The 20,541-nt window shown below is 41.2% G+C and overlaps 1 protein-coding gene across 1 annotated transcript in view; it reads left to right on the top strand.

Moving 5' to 3' along the window:
- The window catches only part of SLC35F1 (solute carrier family 35 member F1), a 425,524-nt gene that overhangs the window by 380,685 nt on the left and 24,298 nt on the right, over positions 1–20,541 (top strand). Inside the window, exons 5-8 of the mRNA XM_007454914.1 lie at positions 1–111; positions 6,464–6,620; positions 8,841–8,893; positions 16,122–16,276. The exon at positions 1–111 is cut by the window's left edge and continues 8 nt beyond it. Of these exons, the coding sequence (XP_007454976.1) occupies positions 1–111; positions 6,464–6,620; positions 8,841–8,893; positions 16,122–16,276 (476 nt within the window). The remainder of the gene's footprint in view (positions 112–6,463; positions 6,621–8,840; positions 8,894–16,121; positions 16,277–20,541) is intronic.

The following is a 20,541-nucleotide window of genomic DNA, read 5'->3' as shown; positions in this document are numbered from 1 at the left end:
TCCTGCTGATCCGGTACAAGGCTGTGCATTTCCTCGGCATCATCGTCTGCATCCTGGGAATGGGATGCATGGCGGGCGCAGATGTGCTTGTGGGAAGGCATCAGGGAGCAGGTGAGTCTTCGTGTTCACCGGGTTACTTGCCTCTGTGGGTGAGACCAAGGCAAGACGTGGAATGTTCACGGTTCCTGGTGGAAACAAGGAACCTGGGCTTCCTACTGTCTGTGTCTTACCTGTGTTTGTTCCCCTACACCTAGGACAGTGGCACATAGGAGGTGTTCATACATATTTCTTTAGTGAACAAAGGAAGCAAAATACAGCTTTCATGCCCATTCTACAGGAACTCAGAAACATTCAGATGGTGTTTAAAGCTGAGAGTCAGGACCCACTTGGAGGATGCGTTGGGGGTCAAAGCTGCCTGATCCAGACCAGCTGGTTAGAGATGGTGTCAGTGGGTCAGGCCACTCCCGAGCCACAGGGACCTTCCCCACACCCCACCCGCCAATGCCTTCTCTCCCGCGTCAGAGAAAGACTGAGCTTTCAGACTACTGGGTGAAGGTAGGCATACAGGCCTAAGAGTGGATATTTAAACTTCGGAGCCTGGATTAGGAATTCTCGATAATTTTATGAGGGAGAGCTAAGTGCAGGCTCCTCATGCATGTTTTTTGTTGGTGTATTTGTGGGGAGGTTTTGGGTAACAGTCACATGTCATTATCTTGTAGACCTACAAAGCTTCAAGGTTTACTCATCAAATTGCTATGAATCTTCTGAGGAGCCCTAATCCAGAATGCTTTCCAGAGGACCACATTTAAAGCATTGTAATTCTTTAAAATGTACCAAAAATCCTTGAGTTACAGAAGATTTCAGGGGGCAAGAAAAAAAATGACATTCTTTGTTAACATCAGGAATAGGATAGAAAGTACCCACTCTTCTGTAGTTTTGGAATTGCCTTTTCTTCTAGGGAATTAGAGATAAAAAGTTAAAATTGGGGCATTTCTTTTTAAGACTAGGTCACAAGAAATACCTGAAATGAAAGTTATTTATATTTTTAAGTTATACCACAGAACTTTATGACTGAAAGGGACCTTGTTCGGCTCCTTTGTATTTGGCACACAAAAACTCCAAGACAAAGGGAAGCCAAGTGAGCTGCCCAAGGTCACAGAGCCGAGACTAGAACCCAAGTCTCCTGACCTCCTGGGCAGGCTTCCTTTCCTCTCCCACATTGCTGGGAGCTGAAGATACAACACAGCAAAAGAGAGACAGCCTCTGTCCTCTCCATATGCTGCCTACACAACGTAATCAGTCCCCACCACAACAGATGGACTAAAAATACCTATGCCAGCTTTTCCCAAATTCTGTTCTATGAAATAGTGGTTCTATGGGATATTGATATATATTACATGAAAAGGCTAGTTTTTGCTGTATACCCATCATGATCCCAATATAGATCATTTCTTTGGACCAATCAGACAATATTTTTGTCTGCTGCAACATGCCCAGTTGTTATAAAGTCCTAATTTAATTACACTTTCTCAGCTTTGCTTGAACTGTGTAAATACAGACTAAGCAACATGTACCCTTATTTATGAAAATTTTGCTTTGCTGAACTCTAGCCATTCACCCTGGCCATCATTTTGTATCCATAGTCAAGGAAGACAAGTGTCATTATAAATCTAAATATTTACGCCCAAAATGTTAAACAAATTTGAATTGATTTCACTAGGCTGTATTCACTAATCCTGTAAAAAATGTTTTCTTGATTTCAATTGAAATGTTAGGAAAGGGATACTAGTACTATTTAAGAAAAAGAAAGTAAGTCCATTTGGGAGTCTTTCAAAAGTGGTCATTTTTAAAAAGAGTTCAGGGCAGCTGAAACATGCTGGAGAGGTGTTTTATCGGTCCGTGTGAACCTGTTTAAGGCCCACAGCATCTTTCCTGTTGTAACATATGAAGTACCAGTGTTAACAGAATTAAGTTTTATCATTGTTGAGTACCTTCCATGCTCATCTGATGGTGCCTAACTACATGGCATAATGTTCTGACAGCAGCCCAAATTTAGGATACAAGGTCTCATTTTACAAAATAATGATTGGGCATGCTTTACAACTAAAAAAATATTAAATTAGGCAGCAATTTAAGCTATCTTATAAAATGTCCTGAAAAAAGAAAATAACACACTGATTTTGAGGACAATATAATCTTTGTGTGCATCCCTATCAAAAATGTTCCATTTGTTACCACTCTTACCGTAGAGTTGGTTCAATTGCATTAATTCGCCAGGGACGGAACTTTTCTAAATCCTTCAGGCACTCACCAGAACTTTAATCAGGCATTCAGCCCAATTTAAATTGTCATCACTGTATCAGGAAAAGATGACCGACTTAGTCCCTTTTATATTGCTTAGTCCACGGTTCTCCTTAGCTTGGGATTTTGAAAATTCTGTCCTCAAGCACTTTTGATATCAGCTGTGGAGACTCTGCCTTGGAGCCTGTGGAATGGTCTACAAAGTGGGACAGACACAAAAACACTTACATTCCAATTCTATGCTTGTCTCAGGAACAACTGATCATCCACTATAGGTGCTCCCATGCCTTTGAGCTCAGCTGAAAGGAGATGTCTTTTTCCAAGTTTGTCAGTGAAAATCGGTGGGACTAATATGTGTATTCCCTCTTTGCCACCTTCCTCCAGCATTATAAGTCTCCTCTGAGAGACCAGCTCTGCATTTATTGATGCATGGGGGAAAGGCATGCAATAAAGTGGCTCCTGAGAATATGATAGAGGTTGGAGGGTGTAAAAATGACTTAATAAGGCCAAAGAGATTTCTCCATGACATTTCTACTTTCCTTGGAAAACTTAGAGATATAAAAGGGGAGGTAAGAAAATAATAAGATTAAGATAAAACTCAATTAAAATAGATCCTTATCATAAAATGTATTTCTTGCTCTTCAAAGTATCTTCTTTCTACCATAATACATTTATTGCATCTTATAGTTCACTTATCAAAGATGTTATATAACCATAATGACATTTTCTTTACTACCAGACATAATTTTATATTTATTTCAAAAGAGAGAAAACATTTTCAAAGAATTAGATAATTAAACATAATTTTTAAAAGTGACAGTTTTATTGGTGCCAGGCATGTTCCTGTACATCATCTCATTTAATCCTCCTAATTATGCAAAGAAAGTATTTTCTCATTGTTACAGCTGAAGAGATCAAGGCTCAGGGAAGATAAGAAACATGTGCAAGTGCACACCAGTACTAAATGGTGTGGCCTAGATGTGAAATCTTTCTGCTACACCACTTAATACTTATTCTTCCATAATTGTGACTCATGTAAGAAAGGTACCATTGTTCAATTGCAGTAAATTAGGATGAATGACTGTCCCAGATAGGCCAGAACAGAAGGGTTTCCCCAGAAGTGGGACTTTCTGTGCTAAAACCAAGAGAGTCCCAGGAAAACAAAGCAGTTGGTCATATTTAAAACTCAAAAATATTCAGTGAGATGGGTTCATTTTCATAAATTGCATTAGCAGTCTTTCTGCACTCTAGAATACTATAATTCACCATTTATTCTTGAAATAGTGGTAAGGAATGATTTTAAATAATATTCCGTCTTCTCCTTCCACAACCACACAGACAGAAGTATCCCTCCAAACATGGTGTTTCTAGTACTTAATCAAAAATCTAATAAGGAAAACCAATTCTTGCAAAGCAGTCATGACTGGGTTGTTTAGAACTAAGAAGCAATCCAAAATGAGAAATGGCCAACCCAAACAGACAGGTGGTGATTCAAAGGGAACGATTGATTCACTCTTTTTTAACCACCATTTCCTGAACACTTAACAAGTGCCAGATGCTATGTTAAGCATTTTACATTATTTTGCATTTTTAAATCTTATTGACACTATTTTACGGTATCCTCGCCATAACCTCATTTTAAATTAAGACAACACAAGTCAGAAAGACTTTATAGCTCGCCCAATGTTTAACAGCTAATAAGTGACAGAGATGCGATTAGAACCCATATCTACCTGAATTGAAAGATGTCACCACTCAAAATCTTTACCATGAGATGTATTAAGACCTTTTCCATCGGCTCAACTCATTTAAACATTTATTGAGAACCTATAATGTGCCAGGATCTGTGCTAGGGACTGCAGAGAATGTAAAGCGAAGTAAGTCACAGTAGGCCCTTCAACCCTACTGTATAAGAAAACAGGAAGGGGAAGACAGGCAAGTTAACAAATATTAGACGTGGAGCAAAGTGCAGTGGGGGCCATACGCAGTGACAGTGGTGTGAAATTCAGAGGAGAGAAAGAAGGCACTGTGTTGAATGAACTTCTCATAACTTCAAATGTGTACATTTGCCCCAAATTTGCAAATCATTATCACTCATTGTGGTTTCAATTATACGTAAATGACACACTTGCTAGATATAATTTTCCCCGTGAACTTTCAGAGAAATTGACTCTACCATGTCAGATATCTATTGCATTAATAGGGCACGAAACATAGAGTAATATGTTGTAATTTCCAGTTAACTAGATACAAATTGTAGGTACAAAATATTATATCAAACACTGCATTATACAATATGGTTGGATAAAATCATGTCCTAGTTAGTTTAACTATATTTAATCATCTAAGATTTCATACATGCTCTATGTATAGGTACCCACTTTCAAATGATTTAAAAACTGATAAATACACTTACTAGTAAAATTTTAATAAGTAATATTTAATCACTTTGTTACCGATAACTTAGGAAATACTTCTAAACTTGCAGTTACACAAAATTGTATCATTATTAACAATAATTATCACTGCATTGGTGAAAATTCAAAGTACTCGGGAGTAGATTCCATATAGTCAAAGGCTTAACAGAATAGACCATAATGATATAAATGTGGAGTTTGAAAAAGATTGTTGAGACTATTCATTGAAACAGTGTGGCCTCTTTTTTAGGACTTTTAAAAGATGGACTGATGTTTCCCTAATTTCTATTAAAATAGTTTATTATAATTTAACTTTCCTGAATCCATTCATATAAAATTAATTTCATGTAAGCAAGAATTCTATCGAGCAGCACTTCCATACTTCACTAATACAACAATAATTGATATTCATAATAATGACCCCATGTCATCACAAGATTCTGAAATGGGTCCTTATTGAAAAGTGACTGAATCATGTTCATTATAATTTTATAGTCTTAGTAATGGATACTTTTTACTTTATGGGTTATTCCGCAAATGAACTCCTTAAAATTAGAAGCTTTGTCATGATTTTCTAGTTGACACATAAAAAAAGATTCATCAGGTTGCTCTGTAACAGCAACCTTCATTTCCCTGGAAGACACACCCAGGGACACAGCCATGAGGTCTGGTTCCTTATCGGAGCCTCCTCATGTTCTTGGGCCACCCACTCCCCATGAGCCCCGGGAGGGTTCCCAGCCCTCGCAGTTCCAGACTCTCAGCTCCATTCCCTTGAACTCCGGCAAGCTCTCCTGCCTTTTGGGGTATCTTTTCTCTCTCTGATCCTTACCAGCAGTGGGAAGCTGTCTTAGAAAAAGTGACACTAATTAGAGTAAATGTGTCTCCAGGGGCGACCACAAAGACGTGAGTGAAGAGGTCTCTCCCCAATCCCAGCCCAGATTCTTTTATGTGAAACCTCTTCCTAGAGAATGTGCAGTGCTCCCAACTGTACAGTGAACATCTGGCTCTGCAGTTTTAGGTTGTCCAGCTAATCTGGAAATCTAAGGCTACTCTAAGGTGGGTCTCTTCCTTATAATCACGCTGGAGAGAGAGCCCTCCCAATCCCGCCTTCTTCTGCCCCAGAGCTGCATGTCTGCTGAGCTCCCATGAGCCAACTACACAGGACACAGCTGAGGCTCCTTGGGTACGAGCCCACCGTGAGGCCACCGGCTGCTGATTTCCACTGTCCTTCCCTAGCTTCACACTTCCTGGAATGGAAAGAGTTGGCCTAAGTATAGGAAATAGCTAGGTACAGAATTTATGAGAGATTGGACAGAAACCAAAACTAACCAAAACTGAATTTAGAACAAATAGATATTTTTATGAAAGAAGAAAAATACTAATGTGATAAGGCATTACATGTATTTTCACCCTTATGTTACTTACTTTAGGGGAGTTGAAAATTTCAACCCATAATCCCTTTTGCTCAGACAGAAGACATGGGGCTTTATGGAGAGGGTACAATCTAGAAGAAACTGGTCCCTTTCTTAGCTAGGGAAGACTTCTTGTTGGGGACATAGGCAACCTTTTTATATCACAACGTAACTGGAGCACACACAAACGGACTTTACTAAATCTCAGTTGGCAAAATACAGAACGTCTATAAAAATGTCAGAAAAGAATAGGCATAGGAAGCTGATTTTGCCGATGCCAAATTCTTGTTAGGAAAATTTTAATAAAGCTTCCTCTGTTTTTTTGGTTCCTAGGGGAAAATAAGCTGGTAGGGGACCTTCTGGTCTTAGGGGGAGCCACGCTCTACGGTATCTCTAACATCTGGGAAGAATACATCATCCGAACCCTGAGCCGAGTGGAATTCCTGGGAATGATTGGACTCTTCGGGGCATTTTTCAGTGGAATTCAGTTGTGAGTAAAAATTAGAAATTCAGGCAGTCGATACTCTTAGAGCTTATTCTTACAACTTTTTTTTCATTTGGGGTATGGTTGTTTGCTTTATTTTACAAAAATCAAAGGTAGGAACCTGTCACCAACCTCCCACATGATTTCTGAAAAACTCAATATCTTTATTAGCAAACTTCTTCCAAACTAAATGAATTTTTAATGGATATATTTAATGGACTTTGAAGATAATTTACAAGAACACATGAGAAGTACATTGATTCTCTCAAACCAGCCAAGGAGGTTTTACTTAGAGAAACAGACAAACTAAGTGTAAATGCCATGATTTGATGCACTTCCAAAAAGAGGCATTCTGTTTACTACTGACAACCAGTAAACTAGTCTTACTAGTAACCACCACTAGAAAACTCATAGTTTAAATTTTCCTTTTATAAATTTTTTCTTTTATTGCCCATGGATTTGCACAAGTGAACCATATTTCAAATTCATCTCTTAGGGAATTCCCTGGCATCGCAGTGGTTAGGACTCAGCACTTTCACTGCCATGGCTCGGGTTCAATCCCTGGTAGGAGAACTAAGATCCCACAAGCAGTGCGCACGGCCAAAAAAAAACCAAACAAAAAACAAATTCATCTCTTAGAAATGTAGTGTTTCCATTTTCCTTAAACGAGTGAAGATATAACACAGGCATTCACTAAGCATCAAAAAGTCAGAAACAACAATTTTGCAATAATTCTGGCATTGGAACATATAAGTCATCACTGACTAGGCCTCAGAAGTTGTTACAAGAATAAGTGTCAAACAAAGCATAATTTTCCATCAATAAAGGCCATGGATTTTAGTTTCACATAAGAGATAAAGAAGGATAGTATAACCTCCAGTCTAATTTCAGCAAATCCCTCTCTGCAAAGCAAGTAATTCTGATTTCACCAAATCACTTTCTACAAAGTAAGTTCTTTGTACTGGGGCAGTGTCTGAAATTATTTATGGAAGCTATTTTGGTATCACTTTAAACTGGTTTTGCAAATAGGCTGTTTCCAAGAATCCTCCAAACTTCGGTATCCTGAGATACAGGTGAAAAACTCCATAGCAAACAAGGCAAGGACATGGGAAGACTCTCTAAGAAAGATTTATTTTTGGTTCATTTTGAAAGCATGCTGGCATTTTAAAGTTCCTAAATTTGGTGCTTCAGCTTTGTAAGAGGAAAAGAAATAGCCTAGTTCAACTGTTCCTAACCAACATTTTGTAGATGGATGGCTCATTTTATGGATTATTATTCTTGGACCCAAAAAAATATCTTCAGAGATCTAGCACTCATCTGCTTCAGTTATAGGCTGTTAGAGCTGACAGAGCCCTTCAGAAACACTGCTGCCAAAATAGTGGAAGTGGCATATGAGTGTGTTTGGCAAACGGGATACACTGAGGGCACACTGAAACCAGAGGGACACCGGTGGAGCCGTGCTCCCTCCCCTCCTGGCCCTCTTCCAGAACAGTGGTTCTCAGAGTGTAGTTCTCTGACCAGCGGCACTGGCACCGCATGAAAACTTGTCAGAAACACACATCCATGGGCCCCACCCAGATCTACTGAATCAGACTTTCGAGGAATGGGGCCCAGGAAACTGTGTGTGTGCGGGGGGGTGCGTACACAGGCCTCTCACTGTTGTGGCCTCTCCCATTGCGGAGCACAGGCTTCGGACGCGCAGGCTCAGCGGCCATGGCTCACGGGCCCAGCCGCTCCGCGGCATGTGGGATCTTCCCGGACCGGGGCACGAACCCGCGTCCCCTGCATCGGCAGGCGGACTCTCAACCACTGCACCACCTGGGAAGCCCAGGAAACTGTTTTAACGTGCTCTCCAGGTGGCGGTTTTGTACATTTAAGTTTGAGAACCACTGCCCTGAAGAGTGCTTAATCAGAAAACTGATTAAACCTGCAACCTCGCCATATACTTTTGAGAAAGCATCTAAGCAAGAAGACGCAAAGGCTAGAGGCAGACTGAGTGAGAAGGACTGCCGAGGGTCTGTGCTCCACCATGCGCACTGGCTCACTCACCAAACAAGATCCTGCAGGGATAAACCTTGGGCTGGGCTGCCTAATGAGACTCGCCTCTGCGTGATCCAGAGTAATTTTTGAAATTCAATTGATTGCTTCATGATTTGTATAAATCTGGTAAGTGAAAAAAGAAGTAGGACGCGTTGCTTATCAGGTGTGCTTTCTTTCAATTCACAGAGCTATAATGGAGCACAAGGAGCTGTTGAAGGTGCCCTGGGATTGGCAAATAGGTAAGGGCTTTGCTCACCTAAGATGCTTTTTTTAGTAAACCTGAGAAATAACGTATGGAGAGCGACAGGGGTGGCGGTGAGGCACAAACAAGGGAAGGACTTAGACTGCAAGGGACAAAAGAAAAGGAAACCCCCTTGTCACTTTAGGGATTCGTACACACTAGAAGAGACTGAACTGTATGATTCATAACGTTTCTTAATTGAGCCTCTGCCCATTATCATCGCCAAGATGCCATTAGTGTAGACACAGAAGTATGTTATTATGCTAAAGACCAACTGGAAAGAAAAAATGCCCCGAGGCAGTGGTGGGACACAAATGACAGCAATTTGCTCCAGCTGAGAAACACCAAACTGACGTGATCATTAAAAAGTGGCACTTTTAGTAAAGGAAAAAAACTGAACAAAAAGGCACAGAAGAAAACAAGGTAATGGGCATTCTGAACCCATGAAAACCTTTTCAGAAGGGAGCAGTTTGTACAAAAGACATGGTTAATTGATCTGGACTTGGTGGAAAATACCAGACAGACTTTGAGCTACTTAATAGTCAGCCAGGGCATCTAGATGCCACCTGTTTCTAAAGTCACTTTTCTCTAAAAAAAATTTAGGACAAGGATTTAAGATCCCAGGTGATGCTCTAATAATGATCACTCAGCAAGCCCTAGATGGGACTGACCTCTCCTCAGCCCTAAAATCCCCTCAGTGTCTATACCAAGATGCCTGGGTTCCAGCAGTGAGCACAGAGCTTGGCTTATGGGCATGCTTGGGAAGTGTGTGCCCGGGTGAAAATACAGGTGATTCCCCACTCTGAAGCTGGCCGTTTGAGCCATCTCCAGCTTATATGAGCTTTCATGGAACTGACAGCTTCAGTCAAATTCTGCTTCTCCGAACAAGGACAACAGTGACATAAAGCTCCCTGCACCACTTTACCTATCCTTGACCCAGAAGCATCCAGGGTTGACTTGCTGCTGACAGAATTGCCCCTGAAGGCACACCAGGTGCTACAGAATTATGCACAACTGCCCCTGGGGTTATCTCTAGTGACTTCAAGGGCTCCCCAGCCCTTGTGTCTGTCACAGAGTCCTGCCGTTTAATTTCTCCCGAGTTGATACAATTAAATGAAAATCAATAGAGAGAAGGGATTGTAGGGGGGAGAGGAATGCGGCTGGGAAAGGAAGCCAGCTGCAGGTTACAGCTGCCTTGGCCTTTGTGATTCTCAGAGCCAGGATGTTACCTGTGCTTGGTAACACTTCACATGCAGTGGTCCATGAGTATAAATTAATTTTATATTAATAGTAGTAGCACTAATAAAAAATAATTTGTCCTCTAATTATGTGGATGTCACGTGCATGTCCACCAAGGTTCTGTTATAATTCAGTGTTAGTTAAATATGTCATCAAAAGGTAGTTTTATTCTGAGCCCTTGTATTGCCATTAAAATGTCAATCTCCTGTGGTCCGAGATGATGAAGGGAACGCATCATAAAACCATTCGTTTAATTTCTGACTGGAAATGAGGCTCAGATGGTCTAGAAAAGGAACCTAATATTCATCTTTTCTTTCTGAAGCACGAATACGGGTTGAGTGTTTTTACACCATGGCCATCTTCGTCCTCCTACCTCATCCTGACCTACTACAATGTTCTACTGCTTGGTTCAGTTCTAGGCACATAAAATTCAGTGAATAAATGTTTATTAAATGAGCAAATGAATGACAAGCAAAGGAGACGGGCTGTCCTGCCCTTTCTCATCTTACAAACATATAGACAAAAGGGAAGCGGTGGAGACAGGGCAGGAGGCTTAGGCTTGGCATTGCCCTTTCTTTCTGGGAAACCAGGAGATGGTATAGCAGCTACTGGAACTCATGGACCCTAGAGGCTAGGGGACATCAAAGGGATCAGCCTCCCATCAAGGCCTCCCCATGCTCCGTGGGAAATCACCCAAGAGTGCCAAGCTCTGATCACTGTGTCTTGGTGGAGCGCTCCCAGCGTCTTAGTTAAGAGACCAAAACCCAAGACTATATCTCCCAGTATCTGTCGACGCGTTTCTCTCCCTTCCCTCTCTCCACATCAATAATCCCCATCATATTGTCTCTTGGACAGCTCCTATGGTTGCCATTTTATCAAAGTAAAAAGATTTTTTTTCAATGGAGCAAGTGGGGTAATAAACGTGTTTCATATTTTCTGGATTTGGAAAGCATTTTTTAACAGATTCTGTTATTTTCTAATAATATTGGCCAATTGCAAGATGAAAAAGTAATTAAAAGCAAGAAGATAACATTCATTTATTGATGCTCTTTGTTTTTATTTCTTTGTTTTACTCTACTGAACAGAACGAATGGGTCTGGTTATGTAATCATGAAACTCAAGTGAAATGTAGGACCTAACAGAGCTAAAATGTCCTCCTGTGGAGCAGGTGGACAGATTAGACAGAAATCTAATAACTAGCTTAAGCGTTCCCTTTATCCAATTTTGCCATATTGTGTTGAAGGACGTGTGAACAGGTGTTAGCTGACGTGCAAGTCCAGTGTCAGAGGAAGAAAAAGTGTGCATTGGGTCAGCCAACACCAGTTCGTGGTGCGCTGGGGCTTCACTTTTCTTGCCGTGGGTGATGCTTTCTTTGGTTTTGGTTTTGGTTTTGGTTTTGTCCTAGAGGCCAAAACAAGAGATTTGACCTTTCCCTGAAGATGCAGTAATGAGGCCACAGAGCAGGAAAGACCTTAAAGATCATTAAGAATACAGCCTTTCTTTTTACCGATGCCGAACTGGAGGCCTGGGGAACTGAGGCCGTTTCTCTGGGCTCACGGCTGCCTGTGGTGGGACTAATTTGCACTCTCTGAGTCATCCCCCCATCCTGGTGCCTTAGTGCATATGTCCTGAGAAGCCATCTTACCTTGCCTTTATTTTTAAGAATTAAAAATAATGTTTTAAAAATCTAGTCTAGTCAAAGGGAAGTAAAAGAACACCAGTGACACCAGTGGGATCCCAAAGTGATGAGATAAAATATATGCAGCATACACAGACACGTACTATATACATGTATATTACCATATCCATCATATATAAGCATATATAGCACATGTCACATAATGTATCATGTATATATGATGTGTTGTGTATATATCATATATAAAATGAGATGCTCATTACCGTCAAATAGGATGCCTCATCCAAGCCCCATTTCTCTTCATAATAATTAGACCACATAGGTTAGTGGTATGTGCTCAGAATTTAAATTCAGGCAGCCTGAGTGACCTGAGGGCAAGCTACTTAACCTCTATAAGCTTGTCTTCTGCCTGTTTGCTCACAGATCTGTTTCTTACCGTTACCCTGCTCTGCATTGCAGAGGCTGACGACTGACTCATGCAAAACAAACAATGCTTCCCAGCTGCTTTGTTAACTGGCTTTCAGTTAGATTTGGCCAATGGGAAGCAGTAGAAGGGGACTGGAGGGTGGGAGGAAGAAAGAAACCACGGTGTGTCTCCTTCTTTTAGGTCAGGTCTCTAGAAATGGCTGAGTGTCCTCTGATTATTCCTCTGCTGGGCTTCCCTGACTTCTGACCTCTGGTAACATGGCCTCCTCCCTGGATCCCTCTGGCTCCAGGGGTGTGAATAATTTACCGCTATTGCTAATGTCTGGGTTGCCTCACCATCCCTGTTTCCCCATCACCTGTTCAAACACCTTTTTAACTTGTGCCCCATATTATATTTCCTCTTTTGAACATGGTATAGACTGTGTTTTTTGACTGATACACTCTATAAGCCTATTTCCTCGCGTGTGTAAAGAGGATAGTAATGGCAGCAATGGCATTATACTGTTATGGAGATTCATTAATGAACATAAAGTACATGACACATAGCAAGTGCTCAATCAGTATTAGCTGGTAGTATTCTTTCCAATTTCTTTAGCTTAAATCTCTTTGGTACATGAGGACAAGAGCTACCAAATTCTGTCTTTAGTGAGAGGGAAATCATTTCAAATAAGAAATGGTTATACAGATACTTTGTAAATATAGTTATTGCACCCATCATGCGGTTGTCAGTCAAAAAGTAATTCAGTCCGTTTGTTTGATCGTGTCAATCGATTGTTTGAAAACCCCACATGCACAGCAAGTTGGGCCTTCAGATGCATCACTTACATCCATTAACTAGCTAATGTCCATCTAAGAACAACAAATCAGTAAATTGCAGCAATACTGCATTCCCACTCTCCACTTAATCATGTGTTCATTTGGCTGACCATGCTTTGCTCACAAAACAGGATATTCACACACAAAAACATTAGTTGACCCAGCAAAGTGATTAACTATGATGGTGTATATATTTCACTCCTATCCCTCTAAATTTAATTTCTGCAGTTTTTAAGAACAGGTCTAGAGTGGTTAAGCTTGGAGCATCTCAAGGTAGCCTGATGAGTAGAGTGAAACTCTGCTGTGTATCTATTTTCTTACACTCCTTGGCTCACCAATTTGCTTGTAAAGTCACACCTCTTCTCTGAGCTGCCAATTGTGTATCCACTCGCTACTGGACAGATTCTTTTGGATGATGCGGAAGCATCTAACACCTAACGTGTTCAAAATAGAGCTTTTCCGCATCCCCTGCATCGGCAGGCGGACTCTCAGTCACTGCGCCACCAGAGAAGCCCAGTAAATGGCATCTTGATTCACCCAGCTTCTAAATTAGCCAGAGCCCATGTGAACTCATAGGTGTCTTTGACGCTGTCCTTTTCCTCACTACCCACATCCAGTCTACCAGCAGGGCGTGTTGAGTCTTCACAGACCAGCCACTTCCCTTCATCTCCACTGCCACTCCCAGCAAAGCCACCAGCATCTCTTGCCTGGACTGAGACCCTGCACTCCTCACTGGTCTCCTCTGTGCTTTTCTCCTTCACAGTAACCAAAGTCATCTTTTAGAAATGTAGATCAGATGTTAGCCACCTGCTATAAACTCCTCAGTGGCTTCCCATTACAACTAGAATAAGATCAATTTCTTTCTAAGACCTACAAAGCCCCACGTAATCCAGCCCCTGCCTAATTTTCCAACCTCCTCTCTTATCACTGCCTCACTCTGTTCATCCTGCTCAGATATTCTGGCCTCTGGCAGCTCCTGGATCCCATCAGGGTCTTTTCATTTGTAGGTCCTCCTGCCTAAATTATTTTTCCCCTGGCAATCTCCTTTAGTCCTTCATCATTCAAGGTAAGTGCCACCTCCACCCCTCCTAAAGCAAGCCCCCTGTCATTCCTCATAGCAACCCTTTTCTTCCTTCGTAGTACTAATACCAACTCTAAGCTTCCTGTCTATCCTGTTTTCCATCGTATTGCTAACCCATAGCAGAGTCCCTAGAGCATAGTAGGTACTCAGTGAATACATGGGTGAATAATTGAGTGAATATAAAACATCAGATCTCACATAGAGATCCACAGATCTCACACACAGTCCATAGTGTGCTAGGTAAGGTGATGGGAGGGTAGGATTGTGGAACTTCCTAGCCCAGTCACGTATAATTGAAAAAAAAAAAAAATTTTAAGGCTCTGGTTCCTGGACTATGTTCTGGTCAAGTTTGATTACTTTTAGTGGATTAATTTAGGGTATATTTTATCCCTAGTCTGTTCATCTCAGATTCCTTAAAGGAATACTGAATTAATTTTTATGTCTTTTCATGGATTAATCATAGGTTATTTAATATTGCATTTTTATTAACGGTTAAAAGGAAAATGAATTATTAAGTATCATGAAACCCAAGTACAGGAAAATTGAACATTTTTAGGGAATTAAAACTTTGATGGAGAGCCAAAAGCTATCTGACATTACTATGACAGAATATCCACGAGAGGACTTGCGTAATTTACTGAACGAGAAAAGTGATTATTCCAGTTTCCTCTTAGGGCATTTCCACCACACTAGAGGGGGCTGTTGTACTGAGTTTGCTTACTTAGTGTTCAAAATAAAATCCTTATATAGACTTGGCATGGCTTTCCTTAAACTTTCCTTAAATATCAGAAACATATAGAGTAATGATTCATGCCCTGAAATGCTTTTCATATGGAAAAACCAAATTTCTCTATGGAGGGATCCCTGTTCTTCTCAGTCACAGGGACTGGATGTCTAGTACCTACCAAATCCTCCAAAATTCACAGGACTCAAGGGAAGTAATCTGCCCACAGCCTAAAGCAGACACGTGTAATCAAGGTTCCTTTGGAAATGTTGGATATTTTATTATATAAAAATGCCCAGAGATCCACTGAATCGCGTTACTTATGCTTATTCTGTGCCTTATTCTTTCAAGGTAGAGAAATGAGCATAATTCTTCTACATTTGTGTGGCATCAACATCTGGGAAGTGATGAACCAAACTCTAGATTTAGCCATAATCTTCTGTTTGGGACTCAACAAAATTATGTACTTATGGAATTAGTATTAACAATTGTGTATCTAGTTATAATGAGAGAGAAAGAGAGAGAATTTCAGAGGATGAGAGACGGATCATATGGCATTTTAAGGGCATTTTTTTCTTCTTTATTATCTTTGTTTTGCAAAACTTCGTTCTCTGATGGTCCACAAAGCATTTACCTATCTATTTCTAAAACAGCAGAGGCTGCATGTGAGAGCCCACAGTATGCTAGGAAGAGTGATGGTGGACTAGGACTCTGGTGTTGGCGGTAGGGCTGAGCAGGATTCACAAATCTGGAAGAAACTGACAGATCATCTTGTGTCAAAGCAATGAAGTGATTTGCGCAAGGTCACACAGTTAGGACTTCAGTGCAGTACTCGGACTTAGTGCACATCTCTTTGTCATGTAAGCCCTTCCATTTTAAGGACTGTGTAGTTATTCATCGTTGTGAGCGATACACAATACCAAGTAGTTTTGTTCCTGTGTTGCAAATAAAAAAGAAATGAAAAAATGTTTTAAAAGACATGGGTACTAGAAACTACTTATAGCACAACCAGAAATAGAATTTAGAAGACTTGACCCTATGTTCTGACTGTAGCCACTAAGAGGTACTCCTTCCCACAAGAAGCAAAACATCATATATGTGTGAGGAGCATGTGGTTTTTGTTCCACGTGCAGATTTTCACTTTTTACTCTATGTTTTAGCTATGTATTACCCAATAATAAACATCCGTTAATAGAGTGAAAGATAAGTCGGGGGCACCATTCCCCTTCCTTCACCCACTGTGGATCCACAGAGGCCCTGGAGGAGGCTGTGACGTCGCCTCTCTTTCCTCTCCCCATCAGGACTGCTGTACGTTGGCTTTAGTGCCTGCATGTTTGGTCTCTACAGCTTCATGCCAGTGGTCATAAAGAAAACCAGCGCCACTTCAGTCAACCTCTCCCTGCTCACCGCAGATCTGTACAGCTTGTTCTGTGGATTGTTTCTCTTCCACTACAAGGTAAGTGGAGTCAGTGCTCCTTTCTGAAGATGATACTTTGTAGGAAGAAATGCATATAGGTAGGAATACTCTGCTGTGGAATTGCCCCAATTTTGTGATTTTGCATGGAGAAGCAGGGATGCACCTCTGTGTGCTAACCCTGGAATTGCCCCAATTTTGTGATTTTGCATGGAGAAGCAGGAATGCACCTCTGTGTGCTAACCCCTATGACCTGGGTATTCACATTCCAACTATAAGACTGAAGCAACCTTTTGTCATAAGAGACTAGTCACTACAGACATTTGATAGTGAAAGATAAGAAACAGCTCTAGAGGGAAAGGCTTTCAAATAATGGGGGACAGTTTTTCTGACATCATTCACCCCAGAAGCTACTCTTTTTCCAGCCTAAAGCTAGGGAGTCTTGTACAATTCTCAAGCTATAACTGCCAAATGGTTTCTGCCAAAGGCACCAGAAGAGTGTATTCGCATTGGAGAAAAGACACAGTTCCTGCAGTTTCTGTTTTGCATGTATTTTTATAGCAAATGTGAATGGAAAATGCTAATGCATTCAAAATAGTTTTTATTATGTCAGCCCTAAAGAAGAAACTATTCAGTACAAAGATGGCAATCTCTTCAAGTGTTAAGACTCTACCCACATCCTCACCCAAGGCAGGCATGACATTCGTTATGGCCCACTGAGGTGTGCTATGAGAGGCTATTTTTTAAACACTACACTCACTGATTCATTAACAATGGACTAGAGTTGGTATGTGAGAAGAGACCCGCTTGCCATTCTTTAACTAGTCCTGTAAGATAAGGGTCAGTGGGGACTATGAAAAAGGTCAGTGTGCAAAAGGACAAGTAAGGGATACCCAAACAGATAAGACCAAATTAGGACAGGCCAAAGAAGAAGAGACAGAAGAAAAGGGGCGCTGCTCTGGGCCACTTCTAGCCAAGTGCTTCACCAGCAGTATTACAGGTAATGTCATCATCTCACGGATGTGGCCAGTTGATAGGGCATCTTGGTGGGCAGGGCATGTTCAACCAGGTCACACTGGGTTTGGAGGTTCCCGGAGAAGTGCTGAGCTGGAGGGAGTAAGTACTTGAGAGGATGACCAGAGGCCAAGCAGCAGAAGTGAATGGTCAGAAATATTACTGTGCTAAGCCAAAATCATAGCCAAGAAACAGACCAAGAAGAGCAGACACGGGTGGAAAAGAGGTTACAAACAAGGTTGGCAGCTGGGAGGACCAGAAACAGATCTGAAAGATGAGAGGTGAAGAAAGCAACCATGGCAGCAGATAGGGATAAAATGCTGAGTCCCTGTTTTACATGGAAACTTCTGCCAAGCGTGGTGGCAAAAATGGCAGCTTAAAGAAATTGTCTATTGCTGGACAGCATTTGTACGTTGTTGGTAATTTGTTGTCTAGTTGGTACAATCTGTTTCCTGAGTGCACCCTGGTCCTCATAAGGGTAAAAAGTAAAGTCTCAGCATGTTCCCCCCATTGCTCCCCACCACAGTGTTAGGAGGACCACCTTCCCTCAGAATCCCCCTCCAAACACACCCAATTCTTTTCCAGAGCCCTGGGGACTACTCGGCCGGGGTCTCATCAGTACAGCACAGTGGCTGCCATTTTTCTGTCTCTCCTCTACAGCTAAGCATCCACATCTAGTCCATCCCTCAGCATGACTTCTGTTCTCAGCACTTCCTCCTGTAATTGTCTTTATAAGGTCCAACTAGAAGAATTCCTTTAATCGTCCTTGAGGAAAGATGACTGAGACCTATTGTTCTGATGAAGGACTACAGTCACTTCTTGGGCAGTCCGGATCCAGTTCGGCTCTCAGCATCCTCCATAGCAGTGTTCTGGAAACTCTGCTTTCACCAGGGGTACTTGCTAAAAATGCAGATTCCTGGGCCACACCCCTGAGCCACAGAATCAGCATCTGGGGATGCACCTGGGGGAGTCTGCTCCTCCGTGAGGCTGATGTTCTCTGAATTTGAGAACAAATACCTGAAAAGGGGTCCCTGAGCAGTGCTTGTTCATATTTGAGTCTGTCACTCCTCATACTTCCACTGACTTTTGGTTAGACCTGGGGCTCTCTACATAAACAAGTATCAGAAACTGGGAAGGCTGATGAACCAGGTAAATTCTAATTCTCCCAACTTCATCATCTTCTCTCATCATTTGTATGTTACTGCTAACTTAGGATAAGTAACTTTGGGGAGGAGGAAACCGTGTAGTACCCTGTCATCGTGCCATCGGAAGGGAACCTGTGTTATCCGAAAATTACATCCCTGTACTCACCTATTTGGAGGTGTCATAGATGTTTTTTAATTCTTAAAGCAATGCTTTTCACTATACATTTCACTGTTAAAGCAATGCTTTTCACTGTTACCATTTAACAGATAAATTTCCTTAAGGTAAGAAAACACAATAGGTGTTTTCTCTAGTTAAAATTGATTCCTATTGTCTTCCTTTAAATCAAACTTTCAAGATAATTGTAGATACATATGCAGTTTTAAGAAATATACAGAGTTCCCATTTACCCTTTACCTAGTTTCCCCCATTGGTGACATCTTGCAAACCTGTGGTATAATATCAGGATATTAACATCGACACAGTTAACATGCAGAATATTTCCATCCCTACAAGGGCTGTTCTTGTTGCCTTTTTATAGCCATGCTTACTTATCTGTCACCCACCTCCTTAACCCCTTGAAACCACTAATTTATTCTCCATTTCTCTAAATTTGTCACTTCCATGTAAATGGAATTATATAGTATGTAACCTTTTGGGATCGACTTTTTTCACAGCATAGTTTCTCAGCATAATTCTCTGGATTTTCATCCATATTGTTTTATATATTAGTAGCTCCTTTTTTACTGCTGAGTACTATTCCACAGTATGGATGTACCATGATTTATTTAACCATGCACTCAGTGAAGGATTCTGGGTTGTTTCTGTTTGAGGCTATTACATGTAAAACTGTTATGAACATTCATGTACACGTTCTTGTGTGAACAGATTTTTCATTTCTCTGAAATAAACAACCAAGAGTACAATTGCTGGACTTACGGTTGTAGCATGTTTAGTTTTATAAGAAACTTCCAAAATGTTTTCTTGAGTGACCTGTTATCTTTTGTTACAAAGAAATACATATCAGTTGTGAGAAAGTCAGAAAATACAGATAAGTATTGTTATACATTGGTACCATTTACAGGGCATATTACTTTTGTAGTACACATATTTGCAGTTCATATATATTTTAAAATTTAATTACACCATGCATACTGCTTTGTTACATGCTTTATTTAAACTTAGCATGTAGGGACTTCCCTGGCGGTCCAGTGGTTAAGACTTCACCTTCCAATGAAAGGGGTGTGGGTTCGATCCCTGGTCAGGGAGCTAAGATCCCACATGCCTCACAGCCGAAAAACCAAAACATAAAACAGAAGCAATATTGTAACAAATTCAATGAAGACTTTAAAAATGGTCCACATCAAAAAAAAAAAAATCTTAAAAAAATTAATAAATAAATAAACTTAGCATGTATATATTTCCTTGTCTTTGCGGAGCACAGGCTCCGGACATGCAGGCTCAGCGGCCATGGCTCACGGGCCTAGCCGCTCCATGGCATATGGGATCTTCCCGGACTGGGGCACGAATCTGTGTCCCCTGCATCGGCAGGTGGACGCTCAACCACTGCACCACCAGGGAAGCCCTGGGCATTAGATTTTTTTTTTTTTTTTAACATCTTTATTGGGGTATAATTGCTTTACAATGGTGTGTTAGTTTCTGCTTTATAACAGAGTGAATCAGTTATACATATACATATGTTCCCATATCTCTTCCCTCTTTGTCTCCCTCCCTCCCACCCTCCCTATCCCACCCCTCCAGACAGCCACAAAGAACCTAGCCGGTTTAAAGACTCCCCAGTTGACCCTAGTGTGCAGCCAGAATTGAGTCATTGGTTCAGACAATTTATGTGGCTGCAAGCAGGTGGCACTAGGACCAAAGGGTGAAGGTTATAAGATTATAGTGAAATAGAAAGAAACCTTGTTAGCAATTAGTCATCCGAAAGTGGACTAGACTGTCTTGGGGGTTCGCCTCACTGGAGGAAGCTGGGCAAGAATGTGAGAGGGATAACGGGGAGGGGACTCACTTCAGTACTGACGATTAACCCGCTACCTGATCTCATTTGGCTTTACTACAGTCTGCAGTCAGAGTTTACCTTTCACCTAATCATGATGTCTTTAAACAACCTTCTGGTCTGGTTATAAATATCT

Source organism: Lipotes vexillifer, unplaced genomic scaffold (assembly GCF_000442215.2).
Source record: "Lipotes vexillifer unplaced genomic scaffold, Lipotes_vexillifer_v1.1 scaffold58, whole genome shotgun sequence".
In the NCBI taxonomy this organism is placed as follows: Eukaryota; Metazoa; Chordata; class Mammalia; order Artiodactyla; family Lipotidae; genus Lipotes; species Lipotes vexillifer.
This window is presented reverse-complemented; position numbering and strand designations above follow the sequence as displayed.